The sequence below is a fragment of the Chiloscyllium punctatum genome, chromosome 36 (genome assembly GCF_047496795.1).
Source record: "Chiloscyllium punctatum isolate Juve2018m chromosome 36, sChiPun1.3, whole genome shotgun sequence".
NCBI classification, from domain to species: Eukaryota; Metazoa; Chordata; class Chondrichthyes; order Orectolobiformes; family Hemiscylliidae; genus Chiloscyllium; species Chiloscyllium punctatum.
Genome location: NC_092774.1, coordinates 48,651,915 through 48,674,282, shown reverse-complemented (window position 1 = coordinate 48,674,282; position 22,368 = coordinate 48,651,915). Strand labels below are relative to the sequence as shown.

Below are 22,368 nucleotides of genomic sequence, written 5' to 3'. Positions count from 1 at the left end.
GGACTTGTTGGGCCAAAGGGGCCTGTTTCCACACTGTAGGGTATCTAATCTAATCAAAATGTCAGAGACATTTGGACACGCTGGACTAGTGGAAGGGAGACAATAGAGGGAACTAATCAACCTGCCTCAGTCATGGTTTAAAGAAAGCTCCCTGAGCTCCTCACACTGGCTTTTGAGGTTGCAGGATATGGCAGAGAAGAACAGCCCTTTGAAAGGAGCTAACTAGTCTTCGAGATGCGACAAAGACTCGACACACTGTGTGTTTAACAGAAAGTTGATTTATTCAATCTTGACCTCAAGTACATGATCAAACTTGAGTTTATAAACATCAGAAACAGACCCCAGAAAACATGGTTGAGGGATGGATGGACAGCCACTCTGACAGTGGAGGTCATTGGTATTTCACCACTCTGGATGAATCAGAAAATTTCTCAGAGTCCAGGTGAACATCTCTACCCAGTATAAATGCATTCACATGCAGCGAGTTGGGGTTATTTTCTCAACTTCATCCTGTAGATGTGTCTTTATATTTGAAGTGCATCCACATTATGATTAAATATCATCCTCAGAAAGAGATCCTCATGTCTGTGGTTCATTCCCGGGCACGCTGAAATAGCAGAAACCCCTCGCCGCGATTACTTGTGAACTCGCTGATGTTTCAGCAGGTGGGATGACTGAGTGAACCCCTTCCCACACTGGGTGCAACTGAACGGTCTCTCCCCGGTGTGAACCCGCTGGTGCTTCAGCAGGTCAGACGACTGGGTGAACCCGTTCCCACACAGGGAGCAGGTGAACGGTCTCTCCCCGGTATGAACCCGGTGGTGTTTCAGGAGGTTTGCTAACTGAGTGAATCCCTTTTCGCAATGAGAGCACGTGAACGGCCGCTCGCCGGTATGAACGCGCCGGTGCGACAGCAGGGTAGATGACTGAGTGAAACCCTTCCCACACTCCGAGCAGGTGAAAGGCCTCTTCCCGGTGTGAACGCGCCGATGTGACAGCAAGGTGGACGATGCAGCAAAGCCCTTGCCACACTCAGAGCAGATGAATGGCCTCTCCCCGGTGTGACTACGCTGATGAGTTTCCAACAGGGATGGATATTTGAAGCCCTTCCCACACTCCGGACATTTCCAGACCTTCTCCACAGTGTGGTTACGCTGGTGCATCGACAGGTCAGAGGAGTGACAAAAGACGCGTCCACAAACCAAACAGGTGTAGAGTTTCTCCCCACTGCGATCTGTGCTTTGGCCTTCCATGGTCACGCTCCTGTGATAAGCAGGCGACAAACAAAAAAGGGAGCTACTCTGTCAGAACAAGAAACGATGTTTGGATCGAGTTTGCTGACTGCAAATCCACCTCTGCGAATTTCCTGAAAAATTGATTTAGAACAGAAGAACAAAAATGTGAGAGGGAACACACAAACACCAGACAGGTTGTGAAGGGTTGGAATATAAAAGCAGAGATGTACTACTAAGACTTTATAAAGCTCTGGTTAGGCCCCATTTGGAGTACTGTGTCCAGTTTTGGTCCCCACACCTCAGGAAGGACATACTGGCACTGGAACGTGTCCAGCGGAGATTCACACGGATGATCCCTGGAATGACAGGTCTAGCATATGAGGAATGGCTGAGGATACTGGGATTGTATTCGTTGGAGTTTAGAAGATTAAGGGGAGACTTAATAGAGACGTACAAAATAATACATGGCTTGGAAAAGGTGGATGCTAGGAAATTGTTTCCGTTAGACGAGGAGACTAGGACCCGTGGACACAGCCTTAGAATTAGAGGGGGTCATTTCAGAACAGAAATGCGGAGACATTTCTTCAGCCAGAGAGTGGTGGGCCTGTGGAATTCATTGCCACGGAGTGCAGTGGAAGCCGGGACGCTAAATGTCTTCAAGGCCGAGATTGATAGATTCTTGTTGTCCAGAGGAATTAAGGGCTATGGGGAGAGAATGCTGGTAAGTGGAGCTGAAATGCGCATCAGCCATGATTGAATGGCGGAGTGGACTCGATGGGCCAAATGGCCTTACTTCCACTCCTATGTCTTATGGAAGTCAGGCTGATGAATCAGGTAACATTGTGGAGTGATGTGAACAGCCCAGCTCATTCACTGATGTCCTTCAGGGAAGGAGACTAGTCAGTGCTTGCCAATGTCAATGGAAGGAGATCGTGAGGCGAAAGGGGCAGATGGTAAAGGAGTTAATATATCAACAACTGAGCCAGAACTTCACCAGAATCTTCCACAGGCTCACCCCCATCACCCAGGCTAGCAGGTGCATGTCAACACCATCACCTCCAGGTCATACAACACCCTGACTTACCCCGCCTTCTGAATGAGCAGAAACTTTCTCACTTTCAAATACTAAGATGCAATCTCACGGTCAGTGCCAACATCACTGTCTTTGGTCCAGAGCTCGCGGAAATGCTGTTTTAAAATTAAAGGTTACTCTTTTCGGGTAGACACAAGGCCTCCATTTTCCATCAGTGTAACTGTGGAACTCAGGAGAAGCTGGAGGTGTGGTGTTTGAATATTTTTAAGGCAGTCATGGATAGATGCTTGAGAGGCCACAAAATTCAAAACACAAACAAATTAGCCGTGAGCTTATTGAAGGTCAGAGCAGGCTTGAAGGACCAAACAGTCTATCTCGGCTCCTACATCAAACGTTTCAACGAACAGGAGGCCAGCCAAACGTTCTGCTTCCTTTCTCACACACCAGATTTTCCTTCATCCAACACCGTTCACCTCGCTGAATTACACAAATCCAACATCACCCAACTCACTGAGTGTTATGGTTCGAAAACAGGTGCAAGGACACATTACATAAGGGATGCGATCAGGGCACCGAGATATTGGTAAGGGTGCAAAAAGTTGGCAAATGGAATATGATGGGAAAAAATATGAATTTGTTGATTTTGGGAGAACCAAAGAACGGATATTATTTAATGGGGGAGAAAACACAGCAGAACGCTGAGACAGAAAAGGGGTTGGGGGTACTCATGCACAAAACAGAAAGCTACCACACAGGTCAAGTGGGTAATCAGGAAGGCTAATGGCCTTTATTTCAAGAGGGTTGGAGTATAAGAGCAGGGAAGTCTGACTTCAGGAGGTGGAGTGAACAGCGAAGAAGGTCACCTTAGATTACAACGGGATCTTGATCAGATGGGCCAATGGGCTGAGAAGTGGCAGATGGAGTTTAATTCAGATAAATGCGAGGTGCTGCATCTTGAAAAAGTAAATCTTAGCAGGACTGATGCACTTAATGGTAAGGTCCTAGGGAGTGTTGCTGAACAAAGAAACCTTGGAGTGCAGGTTCATAGCTCCTTGAAAGTGGAGATGTAGGTAGATAGGATAGTGAAGAAGGCGTTTGGTATGTTTTCCTTTATTGGTCAGAGTATTGAGTACAGGAGTTGGGAGGTCGCGTTGCAGCTGTACAGGACATTGGTAAGGCCACTGTTGGAATATTGCATGCAATTCTGGTCTCCTTCCAATCAGAAAGATGTTGTGAACCTTGAAAGGGTTCAGAAAAGATTTACAAGGATGTTGCCAGGGTTGGAGGATTTGAGCTACAGGGAGAGGCTGAACAGGCTGGGGCTGTTTTCCCTGGAGCGTCGGAGGCTGAGGGGTGACCTTATACAGGTTTATAAAATTATGGGGGGCATGGATAGGGTAAATAGACAAAGTCTTTTCCCTGGGATGGTGGAGTCCAGAACTAGAGGGCATAGATTTAGGGTGAGATGGGGAAAATATAAAAGAGACCTAACCTAAGAGGCAACTTCTTCACTCACGAGGGTGGTGCGTGCATGGAATGAGTTGACAGGGGAAGTGGTGGAGGATGGTACAATTACAACATTTAAAAGGCAACATTTAAAAAGCTAGGGAGGAGATAGCGGAGCCATTGGCCTTGATTTTTAGGTCGTCGTTGTCTTCGGGAATAGTGCCAGAAGACTGGAGGATAGCGAATGTGGTTCCCTTGTTCAAGAAGGGGAGCAGGGATAGCCCGAGTAACTATAGGCCAGTGAGTCTCACTTCTGTTGTGGGCAAAGTCTTAGAGAGAATTGTAAGGGATAGGATTTATGAACATCTGGATAGGAATAATGTGATCAAGGATAGTCAGCATGGTTTTGTGAAGGGCAGGTCGTGCCTCTCAAACCTTATTGAATTCTTTGAGAAGGTGACCAAGGAGGTGGACGAGGGTAAAGCAGTAGATGTGGTGTATATGGATTTTAGCAAGGCGTTCGATAAGGTACCCCATGGCAGGCTAATGTAAAAACTACGGAGGTATGGCATTGAGGGTGCATTAGAGGTTTGCATTAGGAATTGGCTGGCTGGAAGGAGACAGAGGTTAGTAGTTGATGGTATAGGTTCATCTTGGAGCGCAGTTACTAGCGGTGTTCCACAAGGATCTGTTTTGGGACCATTGCTGTTTGTCATTTTTATAAATGACCTGGAGGAGGGGCTTGAAGGCTGGGTGAGCAAGTTTGCAGATGACACAAAAGTCGGTGGAGTTGTGGACAGCAAAGAAGGATGTGACAGGTTACAGCGGGATGTAGATAAGTTGCAGAGCTGGGCAGTAAGGTGGCAAATGGAATTCAATGTAGCTAAGTGTGAAGTCATTCACTTTGGTAGGAGTAACAAGAAGATGGATTACTGGGCTAATGGTAGACTACTTGGTAGTGTGGATGAGCAGAGGGATCTTGGTGTCCATGTAGACAGATCTTTGAAAGTTGCCACCCAGGTAGATAGTGCTGTGAAGAAGGCATATGGTGTACTGAGCTTTATTGGTAGAGGAATTGAGTTCCGGAGTCCTGAGGTCATGTTGCAGTTGTATAAGACTCTGGTGCGGCCTCATCTGGAGTATTGTGTGCAGTTTTGGTCGCCATACTACAGGAAGGATGTGGAGGCATTGGAACGAGTGCAGAGGAGGTTTACCAGGATGTTGCCTGGTATGGTAGGAAGATTGTATGAGGAAAGGCTGAGGCACTTGGGACTTTTCTCATTGGAGAAAAGAAGGTTTGGGGAGATTTGATAGAGGTGTACAAGATGATTAGGGGTTTAGATAGGGTTGACAGTGAGAACCTTTTTCCGCTAATGAAGTCAGCTGTTACCAGGGGACACAGCTTTAAATTAAGGGGTGGTAGGTATAGGACAGATGTTAGGGGTAGATTGTTTACTCAGCGGGTTGTGAGTTCATGGAATGCCCTGCCAGTAGCAGTGGTGGACTCATGGTCATTTAAGCGGGCATTGGACAAGCATATGCAGGTTATTGGGCTAGTGTAGGTTAGGTAGGCTTCGGTCGGTGCAACATCGAGGGCCGAAGGGCCTGTACTGCGCTGTATTTTTCTATGTTCTATTTTCTATGTTCATTAGGATGAGTATACGAATAGGAATGGTTTGGAGGGACAAGGGCCAAGTGGGACTAGATTGGGTTGGGATATCTGGTCGGCATGGACGAGTTGGACCAAAGGGTCTGTTTCCGTGCTGTACATCTCTATGATTCTATATCTGTACAAGGTGCTGCTGAGACTGCACCTGGAGTTCAGTGAGCAATTTTTGAACCCCTTATTTAAGGGAAGGTGTCATTTCACTGGAGGCAGTTCACAGACTTTTCACAAAATGATTCTTTTTATGGAGGGACTGTCTCTTGAGTAAATGCTAAACAGGTTGGTACCCAACTCACGTGAGTTTAGAAGAATGAGAGGTGATCTCATTGAAACATATTGAATTCTTAAGGCTCTTGACAGGGTAAATACTGAGATGTTTCCCCTCACGGTAGAGTCTAGAAGCAGAGGATAAAAGGGGCATCAAATTACAACTGAGATAAAGGAAAACTTCTTCTGTCAGAAGATTGAGCGCCTTTGGAATTCCTCGGCTCAGAGAGCTGTGGGGGCAGAGTCCTTGAGTAGATTTAAGGCCGAGATAGATAGATTCTCGATCAGTCGCGGGTTAAATGGATGTGAGGAATGTCAGATCAGCCATCATCCTTTTGAATGACAGTGCAGGTGCTCGGGACCACATGCCCTGCTCTTCCTGCTCCTGTTTCTATGACGATGAGTTACACAGACTTGTTCATCCAACACCGCTCTGCTCATTGAGTGACACAGGCTTCCAACGAAACAGAACTTCAACTTGCTCATCCCTTTTATTCCAAACTCTTCAACGACCTCACCCCTCACTATCTCTAAGGTCCTCAAAGGCTGAATTGCAGACTGTACTAATTGCACTAAGTTCGGATTTGAATTTACCCACTATTAGTGAGCACACCGTGGCGATGAGCTCTGCAATTCCCTCCTTAGGCTGCCCTGTCATTCTTTAAGATCCTTCTTAAAACCAATTTGTGTGACACAATCTCAATTTACGTGAAAGACGCTTTCTGTGAAGTACACAGGGACCTTGTATTATATGCAGGGCAGGAGAAAAACATAAACTCCTTCATTACCTCTTTATCCATTGTGGACGCACCTTCATCTCAGGCAACGCAGTGATTCAGGAAGTTGCCCCATCTCACCTTCTCAATGCTGACCTGGGTATGAGCAATAACTGTTAGCCCTGTCCAAATCCCAAGAATAAAACTCAATGATTTATACTTGTAAAAAGGATTAAGAGCTCCTATGGAAGTATTTGTGCTAAATACGAACACGCTTTACAATGTTTTGACTCTGTCTGGACTGGAATCCTAAATCTACCTCCCTTCATGATCTCACATTGGAAATCATTGGGGCAAACATAACATACATAAGAGCATAAGAACGTGGGGCAGGAGTAGGCCGTCCGGCCCTTCAAGCCTGCTCTACCATTCAATAAGATCAGGGCTGATCTTTTTGTGGACTCAGCTCCACTTACCCACCTTCTCACTGTATCCCTTTTTTGTTCAAAACAAGTCTACTTTAGCTTCAAAAGCGTTTACTGAAGTAGCATCAACTACTTCACTGGCCAAGGAGTTGCATCGATTCACAACCCTCTGGGTGAAGACGTTCCTTCTCAGTTCAGTTGTAAATCTGCTGCCCTGAATTTTGCGGCTATGTCCTTTTGTGCTAGTTTTACCTGCCAGTGGAAACATCCTCTCTACTTCTGTAGTATCTATTCCCTTTATATGTTTCAGTAAGATCACCCCCCACACCCCCCCACCACAATTCTTCTAAATTCCAATGAATATAATCCCAGACTACTCAGTCTCTCCTCATAAACCAACCACCTCGACTCCAGAAGCAACCTAGTGAAACACCTCTACACCCCTGGCAGTGCCAGTCCATCCTTTCTCAAGTAAAGAGACCAAAACTGCACACAGTACTCCAGGTGTGGCCTCGCCAGGGCCCTGTACATCTGCAACACAACTTCCCACTTTTAAACTCAATCTCTTTCGCAAAGAAAGACAAAATTCCTTTCGCCTTCCTAATTACTTATCATATCTGCAGACCAACCTTCAGCAATTCTTGCACAAGGACACCCTCTGCATAGCAACATACTGTAACTTTACGCCATTCAAGTAATAATCCTTTCTACCGCTTCTCCGACCAAAATGGATGACTTCAGATTTATTAACGTCACATTCCATTTGCCAGACCTTTGCCCACTCACTTAAATGAATTCAAAGTTCCTTTTGGAAACAGCCAGCGACCTCTCCTCCGGTTCAAACTGAAGCAGCAAGACGACTGACAAAAAGGTCAGGAACTGACCTCCTCATTCAACACCCAAGCAGATCCAAACCCACCTCCTGCCGAGTCCGTCGGTACGTCCAGAGTTGGTTTTATAATGAAAAAAACAAAAAAGTTGTTACACGCAGGATCGGAAACAAAAGGATAAAACACTGGAAACTTTCAGCAGGCTGTTATGGACTAGGCCAGACCAAGCAAAACGTTCTTAAGCAGACAGCCCCAGACCGTAACTTTGCGGTTTATTTCGCTAAGTGTACAGTGAGAATTACCTGGAGTAAGTTAGCTCGGTTGACTACCAGTTTTTAAAACAGACAAAAGTTTACTCACAAAATTGCACCATGAAACATGAAGAACGAATAAAGAACCGCTACAGAACTCAGTCTATCCAAACTAGACTTAAGTATGCTGTTCTGAATATACATAACAGTCCCAATTATCAAAACCCCTTCAAAAAAAGTAAAAATGGAACAAATGCTTACAGGTTGAAGTTAGAAGGGCCGAAGGAGAGAGCGAGAGAGAGAGAGAGACTTTAGAAACCTGTTTCCACACAGCTTACTGTTGAACTCCTAACTGGTTCTGGACTGAACAGCTCAGTGAGAGAGCTGACCATTGCCCTTTCATTATACAGATCACTTCTAAAACATGACCACTTTGGCCTCAAGTCTCATCTGTTTACATGTAAACAAAAGGCCTCTCAATGCCCTTTAATCCCTGTACCTAACCGGTCTAATCGGAACCGGGAGCGGTTTACGACCCCTCTGAAAAGAAATAACGACACAGTATCCTTGAGAAAAGATTACTTACAGTGTAGAAACAGGCCCTTCGGCCCAACAAGTCCACACCGACCCACCGAAGCGCACCCACCCATACCCATTCCCCTACATTTACCCCTGCATCTAACATTACGGGCAATTTAGTGTGGGCAATTCACCTGACCTGCATATCTTTGGACTTGGGGAGGAAACCGGAGCACCCGGAGGAAACCCACGCAGACACGGGGAGAATGTGCAAACTCCACATAGTCAGTCGCCTGAGGCGGGAATTGAACCCAGGTCTCTGGCGCTGTGAGGCAGCAGTGCTAACCACTGTGCCACCGTGCCACCCACTAAGGAACAGCTTTTAGGAAAAATGGACCAGATTTGTGACGAGGCCCTGCAACATTCATGGAATGGGGAATGTAGTTAAAGGTGCAGGTCATGGACCTATCCTCAGCCTGCAATAAGACACTGATCAACAGCTGCTGGATAATAACAAAAACAGAAAGTGCTGGAGAAACTCAGAAGGCCTGGCGGTATTTCCAGAGAGAAAGAGAAAACAAGAGTTAACATTTCGAGCCCAGCATTCCATCATCAGAATGTTCTCCCTACAGATATTGCCAGACGTGCTAAGTTTCTCCAGCACTTCCTGTTTCTATTTCAGACTGACAGCATCCACAATGTTTTGGGTTTTTTTTAGAAAAAGGCTGCTGAATATTGGCAGACAGAGTTTCCACAACGCTCTGCATCCCAGCCAACTCGGAAGTTTCCCACCATTCCTTTACCGATTTACAGAAACATTATGGTGCAGAAACAGGTTGCTCAACCCATGAAGTCTACACCACACTTTGGAGCATTTTAACTCCTTGCCAATATCCTACTTTTTCCCCATGACTCTGATAGACAGTCACCGCTGAAATAATCACCCAAAGCACTGTTGAATGCCTCAACCGAACCTGCCTCCACCACACTTCCACTGTAGCGCCCCGGGAAACCGGAACCATTCGCTATGTGATCAAAGGTTTCTCACCTCACATCCACTGGTTTTGCAAAACACTTTGAAATGACTCCACAGAAGCTGGTATCCTGTCACCAAGTCACCGTCTACTGATACATGGAGAGTCCTTGCCACTGATCCAGCTCCTTCAGAGTCAGCTCTCGGGTGTGAACAGAACCTCAGACACTCAGAGAACATGACTGTGTAGTACAGGCCCTTCAGCCCACGATGGTTTCACAGGTTAGCACAACAATCTGAAGTCTATCTATTCCACACGATCAGATTTTCAGCCATATGTCTATCCAATGACCATTTAAGAGCCCTTAAAGTTGGTGAGTCTACTACTGTTGCAGGCAGTACGTTCCACACCCCTACTACTCTGAGTAAAGAAACTACCTCTGACATCTGTCCTATATCTATCACCCCTCAATTTAAAGCTATGCCCCCTCGTGCTCACCGTCACCATTCTTGGAAAAAGGCTCTCCCTGTCCACCCTATCTAACCCTCTGATTATTTTATATGTCTCAACTGTCACCTCTCGACCTTCTTCACTCAAACGAAAACAGCCTCAAGTCCCTCAGCCTTACCTCATACGACCTTCCCTCCATACCAGGCAACATCCTGGCAAATGTCCTCTGAACTCTTTCCAACACTTCCACATCCTTCCTATAACGCGGTGACCAGAACTGTGCACAACATTCCAAGTGCAGCCGCACCAGAGTTTTGTACAGCTGCAGCATGATCTCACGGTTCCGAAACTGAATCCTTCTACTAATAAAAGCTAACACACCGTATGCCTTCTTGACAACCCTCTCAACCTGGGTGGCAACTTTCAAGGATCTATGTACATGGACCCCGAGATCTCTGTACTCATCTACACTACCAAGCCCTCTCACCATTAGCCCAGTACTCGGTTTTCCTGTTACTCCTTCCAAAGTGAATCACCTCACACCTTTCTACATTAAACTCCATTTGCCACCTCTCAGCCCAGCTCTGCAGCTTATCTACGTCCCTCTGCAACTTACAATTTTTTTTGTACCCCCACACTACCGCCTAAGTGCGGTAGTGCTTATTTTTTCCCCAGCACCCATGGTGTGTGTGACCACTCTTGTTTATTTTTTTTTCTTTTCTTTTTTTTTATATATTTATATTTTTTTTCCCTTTCCTTTTTTTAATTTAACCCCCACACTACCGCCTCCAACTCCTATTTCTTTTTTTTTTCTTTTTTTAAATATTTTTTTCTTTTTTTTAAATTTTATTTTTTTTCTTTTTTCTTTTCTTAACCCCCACACTACCGCCTCCAACTCCTATTTCTATCTGTCAGGCAGGGTTCCCTGATTGGACCAAATTAACAACCTCAATCAGGGAACGCATATTAGATTCCCTACAGTGTGGAAACAGGCCCTTTGACCCAACAAGTCCACACTGACCCTCCGAAGAGTAACCCACCCAGACCCATTCCCCTACAACTACCCCTGACTAATGCACCTAACACTATGGGGAAATTTAGCATGGCCAATTCACCCTGACCTGCACATCTTGAATTGTGGGAGGAAACCGGAGCACCCGGAGGAAACCCACGCAGACACGGGGAGAATGTGCAAACTCCACACAGACAGTCACCTGAGATTGCAATTGAACCCAGGTCCCTAGTGCTGTGAGGCAGCAGTGCTAACCACTGAGGCACCAGTGCCCAACTGCATCTAGCATGAAAGCCCAACTGACCTGTCACTCACTCCTCCCAGTCCAACCCAGTTGATCGAGCAAGCTACCAGCTTGCAGCTTCCTGAACCTTGACCCAGGCCTGTACAGGAGTGGGACAGCCCAAGGCAGCCTCCCCATGCTATACCAATTCTCTGACTCAGTGACGTGTCTACATCCTGCTGCTCTTTCCCAGCAATTCCCACTACCTACTGCTCTCGATGGTTCACTGTTTTAAATACGTATTTCCTCCCCTTGCTCCAGTTATAATAGAGTCTAATTGTCAATATTATCCCCAGACCCCAATATTAATTGATTATTCCAGACCCTACATCCTGCTCATGTGTTTCGAAGACCACACTTGAACTGCCATTGAGGAAAACAGTTCCAGACTTGGACCAAGTGTTTTCTCACGCGCTCCTGAAAAGTTCTCGCTCTCATTCTTAGACCGAGCCCCCTCATTCTGGATCTCTCAAGTAGTACAAATGGTTTCTCTCTTTCCATCTTACCAGTTCCAATTAACTTCATGACGCCTTGAAAAAACTATGCCAATTATTTGAAATCACATGAATAGACGTATCAAATGAGCTTAAAATAGGAAATGCTTGTTTAAAGAAAAAAGCGGAATTTGTGGAGCAAGAAGCAGAATTAACACTTTCAGTTGAACATGAACACACAGAAACGTGATGCATTTTGAGAGATGAAATGGGGAGAAGGAATATATACTAAATGGCACAGATGTAAAATGTGTGCAGGAACAAAAGGAGATGCAGATTCATATGCAGAAATCCTTTACGGTGACAGGACATACTCAAAGGGCAACATACCTTGGGCTTCACGAATAGAAGTGATGGGAATAAACTCAGAGAAACAATGCTGACATTATAAAGCTCTGGTTCAGTCACTACATGAGCATTACATACAGTTCTGGTCACCACAGTACAGGAAGGATGGAAGGACCCTCAATGGATGCAGACAAGAGTTACTAAAGTGGTTCCTGGGAAGGAAATTTAGTTTGGAGAAATGTCTGTTCTCCTTGAAGATGATATAATGACTGGAGCTTTGATCGAGGTGTACAAGATTTTAAGAGATTGCACAAGATGGTAATAGGTATAGATGAGGGAGACAAAGAAACAGTTGGAAACAATGATACCTGGAGTGGAACAGACAGACCTCAGTTTATGTGAAAGATATGGATGGACAAGTGTTTTTGTTAATATGATGGTGGTTAATATGTATAATGTATTACATGTGAGGGTGGTCAAAGTGGAGATGATCACAGACTGACAAAAGAAAGATCAGTACATGAGGGAAATAAGGTTGCAGGACTTTGGGGATAGAGGAGGGAATTAGATTAGATTCCCTACAATGTGGAAACAGGCCTTTTGGCCCAACTAGTCCACACCGAACCTCCAAACAGTAACCCACCCAGACCCATTTCCCCCTAACTAATGCACTTAACTCTACGGGCAATTTAGCATGGCCAATTCACTCTAACCTGCTCATCTCTGTGACTGTGGGAGGAAACCGGAGCACCCGGAGGAAACCCACACAGACACTGGGCGAATGTGCAAACTCCACCCACACAGTTCCCCGAGGCTGGAATTGAACCCAGGTCCCTGGCGCTGTGAGGCAGCAGTGCTAACCACTGAGCCACTGTGCCGTCCCCCTAGATAGACCGCATTCTTCCACCGACAGTCAGCACAAATGGCCTCATTCTGTGCCATAATGAATCTCCTTTATCCTTTTTTTTTTTAAAATGCTGTTCTAATCATCCACTGCTTTTTGTCATTTATATCAATGATTTGGATGCAAATAGCGGAGAAATGATTCGTAAGTTTGCAAACACCACCAAAATTGTTGGTGGAGTGGACAGTGAATCAGGTTATCTCACAGCACAACAGGATCTGGATCAGGTGGGCAGAGGAATGGCAGATGGGATTTAACTTAGGTGAAAGTGAGGTGTTGCGTTTTGGCAAGGCAAATCACAGTAGGACTTCAATACTTTGTGGTCAGGATCTAAGGACTATTGCCAAAGGGTGCAGCTTCATAGTTCCTTTAAGGCAGAATCACAGGTAGACAGGGTAGTGAAGGCATTCGGTACACTTATCTTGACTGGGCAGTGCACTGAGTTGGGATGTCATGTTGCGGCTGTACAGGACATTGCAGTATTCCAAAAGTGAAGGCATTCCAATCAAATCTGTTTCCCTGCAATAGGAAAGAGGTTGTGAAACTTTAAAGGATGCAGAAAGAATTTACAAGGATGTTTCCAGGTTGGACGGTTTGAGCGACGGGAGAGGCTAGAAAGGCTGGGGCTATTTTCCCTGGAAAATAGGAAGCTGAGGGATCGCCTGATAGCGGTTTATAAAATCATGAGGGGCGTGGACAGGGTGAATACCTAAAGTCTTTTTCCTCGTGTAGGGGAGCCCGAAACAAGAGTGAGACGGTTTAAGGTAAGGTATAAAAGGGACCTAAAGGGCAACTTTTTCACGCCGAGGGTGGGTGAGTGTACGGAACGAGCTGACAGACGGATGTGGTTGAGGCTGGCACAATTGCAACGATAAAAAGCTGGGTGCATGAACAGGAAGGGTTTGGGAGGGATCTCGACCAAAGGCTGGCAAGTGGGGCCAGGTTGATACGGGATACCAGGTTGGCATGGGCCAGTTGCAACGAAGGTCTGCTTCCGTGCTGTCCAACTCCACGTCTCTATTTAAGCCCGAGACAGCATTCGGGTCAATCTGCTGTGTGCTCCCTGTTGGGTCAGTATCATTTGTCTTACCTCAGGTGGGGAACCCAGAGGGGGGGTCTAACCAGGGTTGTCAATCTTCTTTCTTTTCCCCCCCCCCACCAGCAGAGCTAACGATTTCCAAGCCCTGGCGAAACCAGTGTCTAGCAGACCTCGATGCTTGCTCCGAGTATCCAGTCTGCAATCCTTTCCCATTTCATGCGCCTGCAATATGTTACTGCAACAACACCCATTGCAACCAGAGGAGACAATGATATCTCTGGGCTCGACCTTCTCCTCCCTTCCGAACCTGTCCATCAGCCGACGCATGCGCCCTGCCCCGAACTGACGCCACGAAGAACGCCGGCCGCGCATGCGTCCCACGGGTCCGTGCCCTTCACCAAGATGGCGGCGGCGATACCGGGAGTCTCTCCGCCTCGGCCGCATACCCCCCCGTGCAGCAGCAGGAGCCTTTGTCCTGGTCTCCCGGTCCGTGTTCACGAAACAGAGGAGCGGCGCCGGATTCATCTCTCCCGCTTCGCGGTTCAAACCGCGCCGGAGTTCGCCCAGACCGAAGGTCACGACGCCTACGCCGCTCCGCTCAGCTCCCCGAGTCGGGGCTGCCGTTAGCCCCGCCCCTCTCCTCTCTCTCTCGAGCCGTTTGAACGTGGCCATCTGCGCACGCGCGGTCCTCCAGTCCCGCCCACGGCGCGCACGGTCCTCCAGCCCCACCCCACCGCGCGCGCGTCCCTCCTGCCCCGCCCACCGCGCGCACGGTCCTCCAGACCCGCCCACCGCGCGCGCGGGCCTCCAGTCCCGCCCACACGCTTCCTATTGGACGGGAACTGCCGCCACTCACCCAGGCCGATTGTGAGGTGGGCGAAGCGCGCTGGGATGGGTACAGCAAGGGGAGAGGCCCTTCAGCCCAAACTGCTCCATGCTGACCACTCAGCCAATTGCCTGCATTTGGTCCATATTCATCTAAACCCTTCCCATCCATATACCTGCCCAAATGTTGTTATTGTACCTCCCTCAACCACTTTCTCTGACAGCCCTTCCACGTCCACACCACTCTCTGTGTGAAGAAGTTGCCCCTCAGGTCCCCCTTAAATCTTTCCCCCCTCTCACCTTAAACCTGTGCCCTCTCGTTTTCAACTCCCCATCCCTGGGAAAAAGACTATCTGCATTCATCCTGCCTGTGCCCCTCACGATTTTATACACCTCAATAAAGGTCACCCCTCATTCTCCAAGGAATAAAGCCCTATCCTGGCCAACCTGTCCCGATAACTCAGGCTCACTCGTTCTGGCCACATCCTTGTATATCTTCTTTGCACTCTTTCCGGTTTAACTGTGCCTTGCCTATAACAGGCTGACCAAAACTGTACACTATTATCCAAATGCGGCACAACCAATGACTTATACAATGGTAACATTACGTCCCAACTCCTACAGTCAGTGCCTCGACTGATGAAGGCCTGCATACTAAATGCCTTCTTCACCACCCTGTCTATCTGTGACGCTGCTTTCAAAGATCTATAAACTTATACTCCTAGGTCCCTCTGTTCCACAACACTGCTCAGGACCTTACCATTTACTATATAAGTCCCACCTTCGTTTGACTTTTCTTATGTCATGGGGTAAATCCTCCTGCTTAATTTAAATCAGCAGCACAGAAAAGATTTATACTGTGCAATAATGTGTGAAAATTTGAGAGGGCAAGACTATTTAAAATAAAAATTAACATCTTTATTTCTTAAAATATATCACAGAATAATTAACTAACAACTATTTACAACTCCTTCCTCTAACCTATCTTTTCTCCTCCCTTCCATAATAGTAGCCCATTAAAACCCCAATTAAGGTTTTGCAAAAATTCAAATTTTCAAAAACGGCCAGATGTCGAATTGTTTCATATCTTCCTCAGTCTTCTTTACTTCTTCAGAATTTGTGTTTCAAAGGTCACGGATCGATAAAGCTACCTTTTTAAGAGAGCTATTTTTCAGGCAGTCTCTACAAGCTGGTGGCTTCGCAGTTCACCCCCCAACTGTTCAATTTTCCCCAGTCTTATACCCCGAAAGCATTGGATTGTGTCATTGGCTTTGAAGATTGTCAATATACTAAATTCAAACCTGACTGGAGTTTGGTATTTTTCATGGTATACTTTAAACTGATTGACCTAATTTGAATCTGTCTTGTCATCTCCAGACGACCAGCTAATCGGGTTCTTTGACCAAATGTTACATTATATCCTGTTCAAAACACTTGATGCTGAGACAGGTACTTAACTCTCTTAAAGGTACAGTACACATCTTCATAACACTTTCCAAAGTGCAACACCTCGCACGTATCTGTATTGAATTGCATTCGCCAATCATCAGCCCACTTCCACATCTGATCAGGATCCCTCTGTAATTTTTGATCACCTTCCTCGCTATCAGTGATACCTCCTAATTTTTGTATCTTGCTAATCATGCCTTGTACATTCACATCCAGATCATCTATGTAAATAACAAATAAGAAAGGTCTCAGCACCACCTCCTGCGGCACACTATTAGTCACAGGCCTCCAGTCCAAGAAATAAACTTTAACTATCACCTTCTGCTTTGTTCCATTGAGCCAATTTTGAATCCAGTTAGTTAGCTCTTCTGGATCCCATGTGACTGAATCTTCTTGGCTAGCCTGCTGTGCCAGACCTTATCAAAGGCCTTACTAGGTACGGTGGCACAACAGTTAGCACTGCTGCCTCGCAGCACCAGAGACCTGGGTTCAATCCCCAGCTCAGGCAACTATCTGTGTGGAGTTTGCACCTTCTCCCCATGTCTGCGTGGGTTTGCTCCGGTTTCCTCCCACAGTCCAAAATTGTGCAGGTTGGGTGAATTGGCCGTGCTAAATTGCCCACAATGTTAGGTGAAGGGGTAAATGTAGGGGAATGGGTCTGGGTGGGTTGCTCTTCCGTGGGTCGGTGTGGACTTGTTGGGCCGAAGTGCCTGTTTCCACATTGTAAGTAATCTAACCTCTTGTGATTATCTTTAACCTTATCTGCCAGATCCATCTCATACCCTTTTTTGGCTCTTGTGGTTTCTTTCTTAGGTGCGCCGACACTTCTTATAGTCATCTGGGGATTCACTTGAGCCCCTTAGCTTAAACCCAGTGTACCCCTACTTCCTTTTCCTGACTATAACTTCAACATCCCTCGTCAGCCAGGGATCCCTAAACCTGCCAGCTTTTCCCTTTACCCTAACAGGGACACACTGTCCCTGGACTCTTGATAGAACACTTTTAAAAGCCTCCCTTCTGCCCTTCGTTCCTTTTCCTTCCAACAGACTCAGCCGATCAACCTCTGCTAGATCTTACCTATGGTTCCAATGCTGCAGTTTAGCGCCTTAAACTGTTGGACCAGTTCTATCTTTAAAAGAGGAATTTGAGTGATGTACCCTCTCAGAGTAGGCTTCTCTACATACTGATCTCAGAAACTTCTTGGACACATTTGACAAATTCCACCCCACCTCGGTCTTTTACACACTGGGTGGCCCAGTCAACACAAGGGAAATTAAAATCTCGATTCCCGATGAAGGGCTCTTGCCCGAAACGTCGATTTTCCTGCTCCTCGGATGCTGCCTGACCTGACCAGCGCCACTCTCACCTTGACTCTGATCTCCAGCATCCGCAGCCCTCACTTTTGCCAAATTAAAATCTCGAGCCAATACTACTCTGTTATTCCTGCAGGTATCTGCAATCTCTCTGCACGTTCAGCTCCTCTAGTACCCGCTTGTAATTTGGGGGTCTGTAATACAGGCCCAACAAAGTGGCTGTCCCCTTCTTGTTGTCTGAGTTCTAACTACTTGGCCTCATTTGATGACCCCTTAAGAATATCCTCTCTAAGCACTGTTGTTATGTCCTCTCTTATCAAAAGGGCAACTCCCCCTCCTCGTAGATTTGTACGTCTATTACACCTGTAGCTTCTGTATCCTGGAACAATGTGAGGCAATAACATTAACCTACATTTGTGTAGCACCTTTCACATGTTAAAAGTCCAAAGCTGGAATTCCTACAGTGGATGTGATGAAGCTCAATGGGGAAGCAGGCGATTCAGCCCACCGAGTCTGCACTGACCGTCCCTCGGGCTGTACTGTGGCCCAGTAGGTTAACAACATCTGTCCTATAGCAGGGGGACCAGAATTGAACAAAGTATTTCAAAAGCAGGCTGACCAATGTCCTGTGCGGCTGCAACATGACATCCCAACTCCTTGACATCCCAACTCCATGACATCCCAACTCCTTGACATTCCAACTCCTTGACATTCCAACTCCTTGACATCCCAACTCCATGACATCCCAACTCCTTGACATTCCAACTCCTTGACATTCCAACTCCATGACATCCCAACTCCTTGACATTCCAACTCCTTGACATTCCAACTCCTTGACATTCCAACTCCTTGACATCCCAACTCCTTGACATCCCAATTGACTGACCAATAAAGGCAATTGTATCAAACACCTTCACCAACCTGTTTACCTGCCACTCCACTTTCAAGGAACTATGAACCTGTACCCAAAGATTTCTGACTACACTCCCGTGGACCGTATCACCAAGTAGATAAGTTATGCCCTGATTTGCCTTCCCAGGGCCTCCCATTTATTGAAATTGAACTCCGTCTGCCGCTCCTCGGCCCGTGTGATTGAGGTCCTGTTGTATTCTGAGATAACCACCTTCGATGTCCACTACACCATGAATTTTGGTGTCATCTGCAAACCGACGATCCATTCCTCAGATTCACATCCAGATCATTTATATAAATTCCCTCCTTAATGGCATTGGCCTGAACAGTCAACCCATAGCAGGTGGACTCCTGCAGTTCAAAAGGGCAGCTCACCACGACCTTCCCAAAGGCAACCAAAGACGAGCAATAAATGGGCAGCCAGCGATGCCCACATCCCTCAAAAATGAATTAATCGAGAAAAAAGATTTAAAGAAAAGCAGTAGACCCAGCACCGATCCTTAGGAGAAAGTGAGGACTGCAGATGCTGGAGATCAGAGTCGAGAGTGGAGCGCTGGAAAAGCACAGCAGGTCAGGCAGCGTCCGAGGAGCAGGCGAATCGACGTTACGGGCATAAGCCCTTCATCAGGAATGAAGCTTCTGAGCCAAGGAGGTAGAGAGGTAAATGGAAAGGGGGGGGGGGGGGTGTGAGGCTGGGGGGAAGGTAACTAGAGTGTAATAGGTGGATGAAGGTGGGGGTAAAGGTCATAGGTCGGAGGGGAGGGTGGAGAGGATCGGTGGGAAGGAACATGGACAGGCAGGACAGGTCATGAAGATAGTGCTGAGGTAGAAGGTTGGAAATGGGATAAGGTGGGGGGGGGGCGGGGGGTGAGGGGAAATTTGTCGGCGTGGGTTTCCTCCGGGTGCTCCGGTTTCCTCCCACAGTCCAAAGATGTGCAGGTGATGCTGAAATGGCTGTGCTAAGTTGCCCATAGTGTTCTGGGATGTGTAGGTTAGGTGCATTAGTCAGGAGGAAGTGTAGAGTAATGGGGAATGGGTCTGGGTGGGTTACTCTTCGCAGGGTCAGTGTGGACTTGTTGGGCTGAAGGGCCTGTTTCCACACTGTCGGGATTCTATTCTATTACATATCACAGGCTCTCGAAAGAGGAAGGGAAGGGAATAACCGGTGCCCTTGCAGTAATTTTCAAAGCATCTTTGGTCACTGGTGAGGTGCTTAAGAACTACAAACCGAATACTGCCCCTACTGGAGCAGGAAATTACAGGTAAGTCAATCTCACCTCAGTGGTGGATCAGCCGATAGAACGTTATTGCAAAGAATTCTGGGCTATAAATGTGGATCAAGCAGAGATGGTCAGTAATTGATTTATTCAGGTCAAACGATGCTTGACAAATTTGATTTGCTTTTTCTAGGTAAACAGGAGGTTTGATGCGGATAATGTTTTGGAAGTGTTCGGCCTGGACTTTAGTAAGGTTTTTGGTAAGATACCTCATGGCAGACTAGTCAAGAAAGTAACAGTCCGCAAGGTCCAAAGTTCCACTTGGGACCCAAAATCTCACGGAGGGTCGGGACGCAGAGGGTGCTGCTCAGGGGACATGTGATTCCATCCAGGTCCCACAGGGCTCGGTGCTGGAGTGTTGGCTGTTTATGGTTTATGTTAATCATTTGGACTTCAATACTGTATAGGAGCACAGTTGAGAAGCTAACGGACAGTATGGAATATTAATACGATAGTAAACGATGAGAATGGCAGTGAATTGAAGGAGGATATCAATGGACTGTTCAGTTCAGCAGGACAGTGATAAATGGAGTTCAAACTTCAGGAGGGTACGACAAATAGGAGTACACTGGCAAGTACTGAAGGTCAGGGGGACATTGTACCTATCCACACATTCTTGAAGGTAACAGGTCATAGAGTCATAGAGATGTACAGCATGGAAACAGACCCTTCAGTCCAACCCGTCCATGCCGACCAGATATCCCAACCCAATCTAGTCCCACCTGTAATCACCCGGCCCATATCCCTCCAAACCCTTCCTTATCATATACCCATCCAAATGCCCTTTAAATGGTGCAGTTGTACCAGCCTCCACCACATCCTCTGGCAGCTCATTCCATACACGTACCACCCTCTGCGTGAAAAAGTTGCCCCTTTCCCCTCTCACCCTAAACCTATGCCCTCTAGTTCTGGGCTCCCCGACCCCAGGGCAAAGACCTTGTCAATTGACCCGATCCATGTCCCCTCGTTTTCTTTTCTGATCGACTTGCAGTTGCTGAGCTCACATTGCTAACACATTTTGAACAAGGTCCTATGTTATGGTCCCAGCTGGTGTTATTGCTTGACAAATCAGATTGGAATATGGTTTGAGACATCACATTTTGTGTGATTTCCCTTTCCCAAGTTGGGACTTCACTGGGATACAAGCATGCAGTGCTGCAGGTCTGGTTTAAACAATAAAAACAAATTTTATCACACAGAAGAAATGAAGGTAAAAGAAAACAAACCAAACGATTTACATGTAGCCCGATTCAAAATTTGCGAAGTACAATTACATCGATTCCAATACCATTTCTTCAGAGAGTGCAAAAGCAAGTTCTCTTCTCTGTCACGTCTGGAGGTTTGACTTAACCAACTCTTTCAGTTGTCAGTCTTGAGAGATTGATGGTTTTTGCCAAGACATGGTCAAGGTGGTGCCAGGGTAGGATGCTCCTCTGCACGCCAGTTCTTTTCCCTTTCGGCTTTTCTTCTCCTCTGTGCAGTATTTTCCTCCTTGTTCTCCCTGCTCCTCGATGACCTCGGCCTGGAGGAAGACGGCAAGGGAGACTGGTCGCAACCTGCGCGCAGGCTTCGCCCCGGAGCGATAGGCAGGCCGAAATCATCGATCGACGGCAGCAGGGGAATCCTGAACCCAGGATCAATGGCAGCAGGGAAACCCCGAGTCCCGGAGTAATGGTCCCAAGGGAACCCCGAGTCCCGGAGCAATGGTCCCCCAGGAGAATCCCGAGACCCGGAGCAATGGCCCCAGGGGAAACCCGAGTCCCGGAGCAATGGCCCCAGGGGAATCGCGAGGCCCGGAGCAATGGCGCCAGGAGAATCCCGAGTCTGGGAGCAATGGCCCCAGGAGAATCCCGGGTCCCGGAGCAATGGCGCCAGGAGAATCCCGAGTCTGGGAGCAATGGCAGCATGGGAATCCCGAGTCCCGGAGCAATGGCCCCTGGAGAATCCCGAATCCCGGAGCAATGGTCCCAGGAGAATCCCGAGTCTGGGAGCAATGGCAGCAGGGGAATCCCGAGTCGCGGATCAATGGCCCCAGGAGAAAACCGACTCCCAGGACAATGACCCCAGGGAAATCCCCAGACCCAGAGCAATGATTCCAGGAGAATCCAGAATCCCGGATCAATGGCCCCTGGGGAATCCCGAGTCCCAGAGCAATGGCCCCAGGAGAATCCTGAGTCCCGGAGCAATGGCAGCAGGAGAATCCCGAGTCCCGAGTCCCAGAGCAATGGCCCCAGGGAAATCCCGAGACCCAGAGCAATGGCAGCAGGAGAATCCCGAGTCCCAGATCAATGGCCCCAGAGGAATCCCGATTCCCTGAGAAATGGCAGCAGGAGAATCCCGAGTTCCGGAGCAATGCCAGCAGGAGAATCCCGAGTCCTGGAGCAATGGCCCCAGGGGAATCCCGAGTCCCAGATCAATGGCCCCAGGGGAATCCCGAGTCCCTGATCAACGGCAGCAGAAGAATCCCGAGCCCCAGGTCAATGACCCAAGGAGAAACCAGAATCCCGGATCAGTGGCCCCAGGGGAATCCCGAGTCCCGGAGCAATGGCCCCAGGAGAATCCTGAGTCCTGGATCAATGGCCTCAGGGGAATCCCGAATCCTGGATCAATGGCAGCAGGAGAATCCCAAGTCCCGGAGCAATGGCCCCAGGGGTACCCCGAGTCCCAGAGCATGGCCCCAGGAGAATCCCAAGTCCCGGAGCAATGGCAGCAGGAGAATCCCGTGTCCCGGAGCAATGGCCCCAGGAGAATCCCGAGTCC

The 22,368-nt window shown here is 47.5% G+C and overlaps 1 protein-coding gene across 1 annotated transcript in view; it reads right to left on the bottom strand.

The window, feature by feature from the left end:
- Positions 1-262: 262 nt before the first annotated feature.
- Positions 263-22,368, bottom strand: part of LOC140460474 (uncharacterized) — a 42,902-nt gene continuing 20,796 nt past the window's right edge. Inside the window, exon 4 of the mRNA XM_072555022.1 lies at positions 263-1,227. Coding sequence (XP_072411123.1) covers positions 636-1,227 — 592 coding nt within the window. The 3' untranslated portion in view covers positions 263-635. The remainder of the gene's footprint in view (positions 1,228-22,368) is intronic.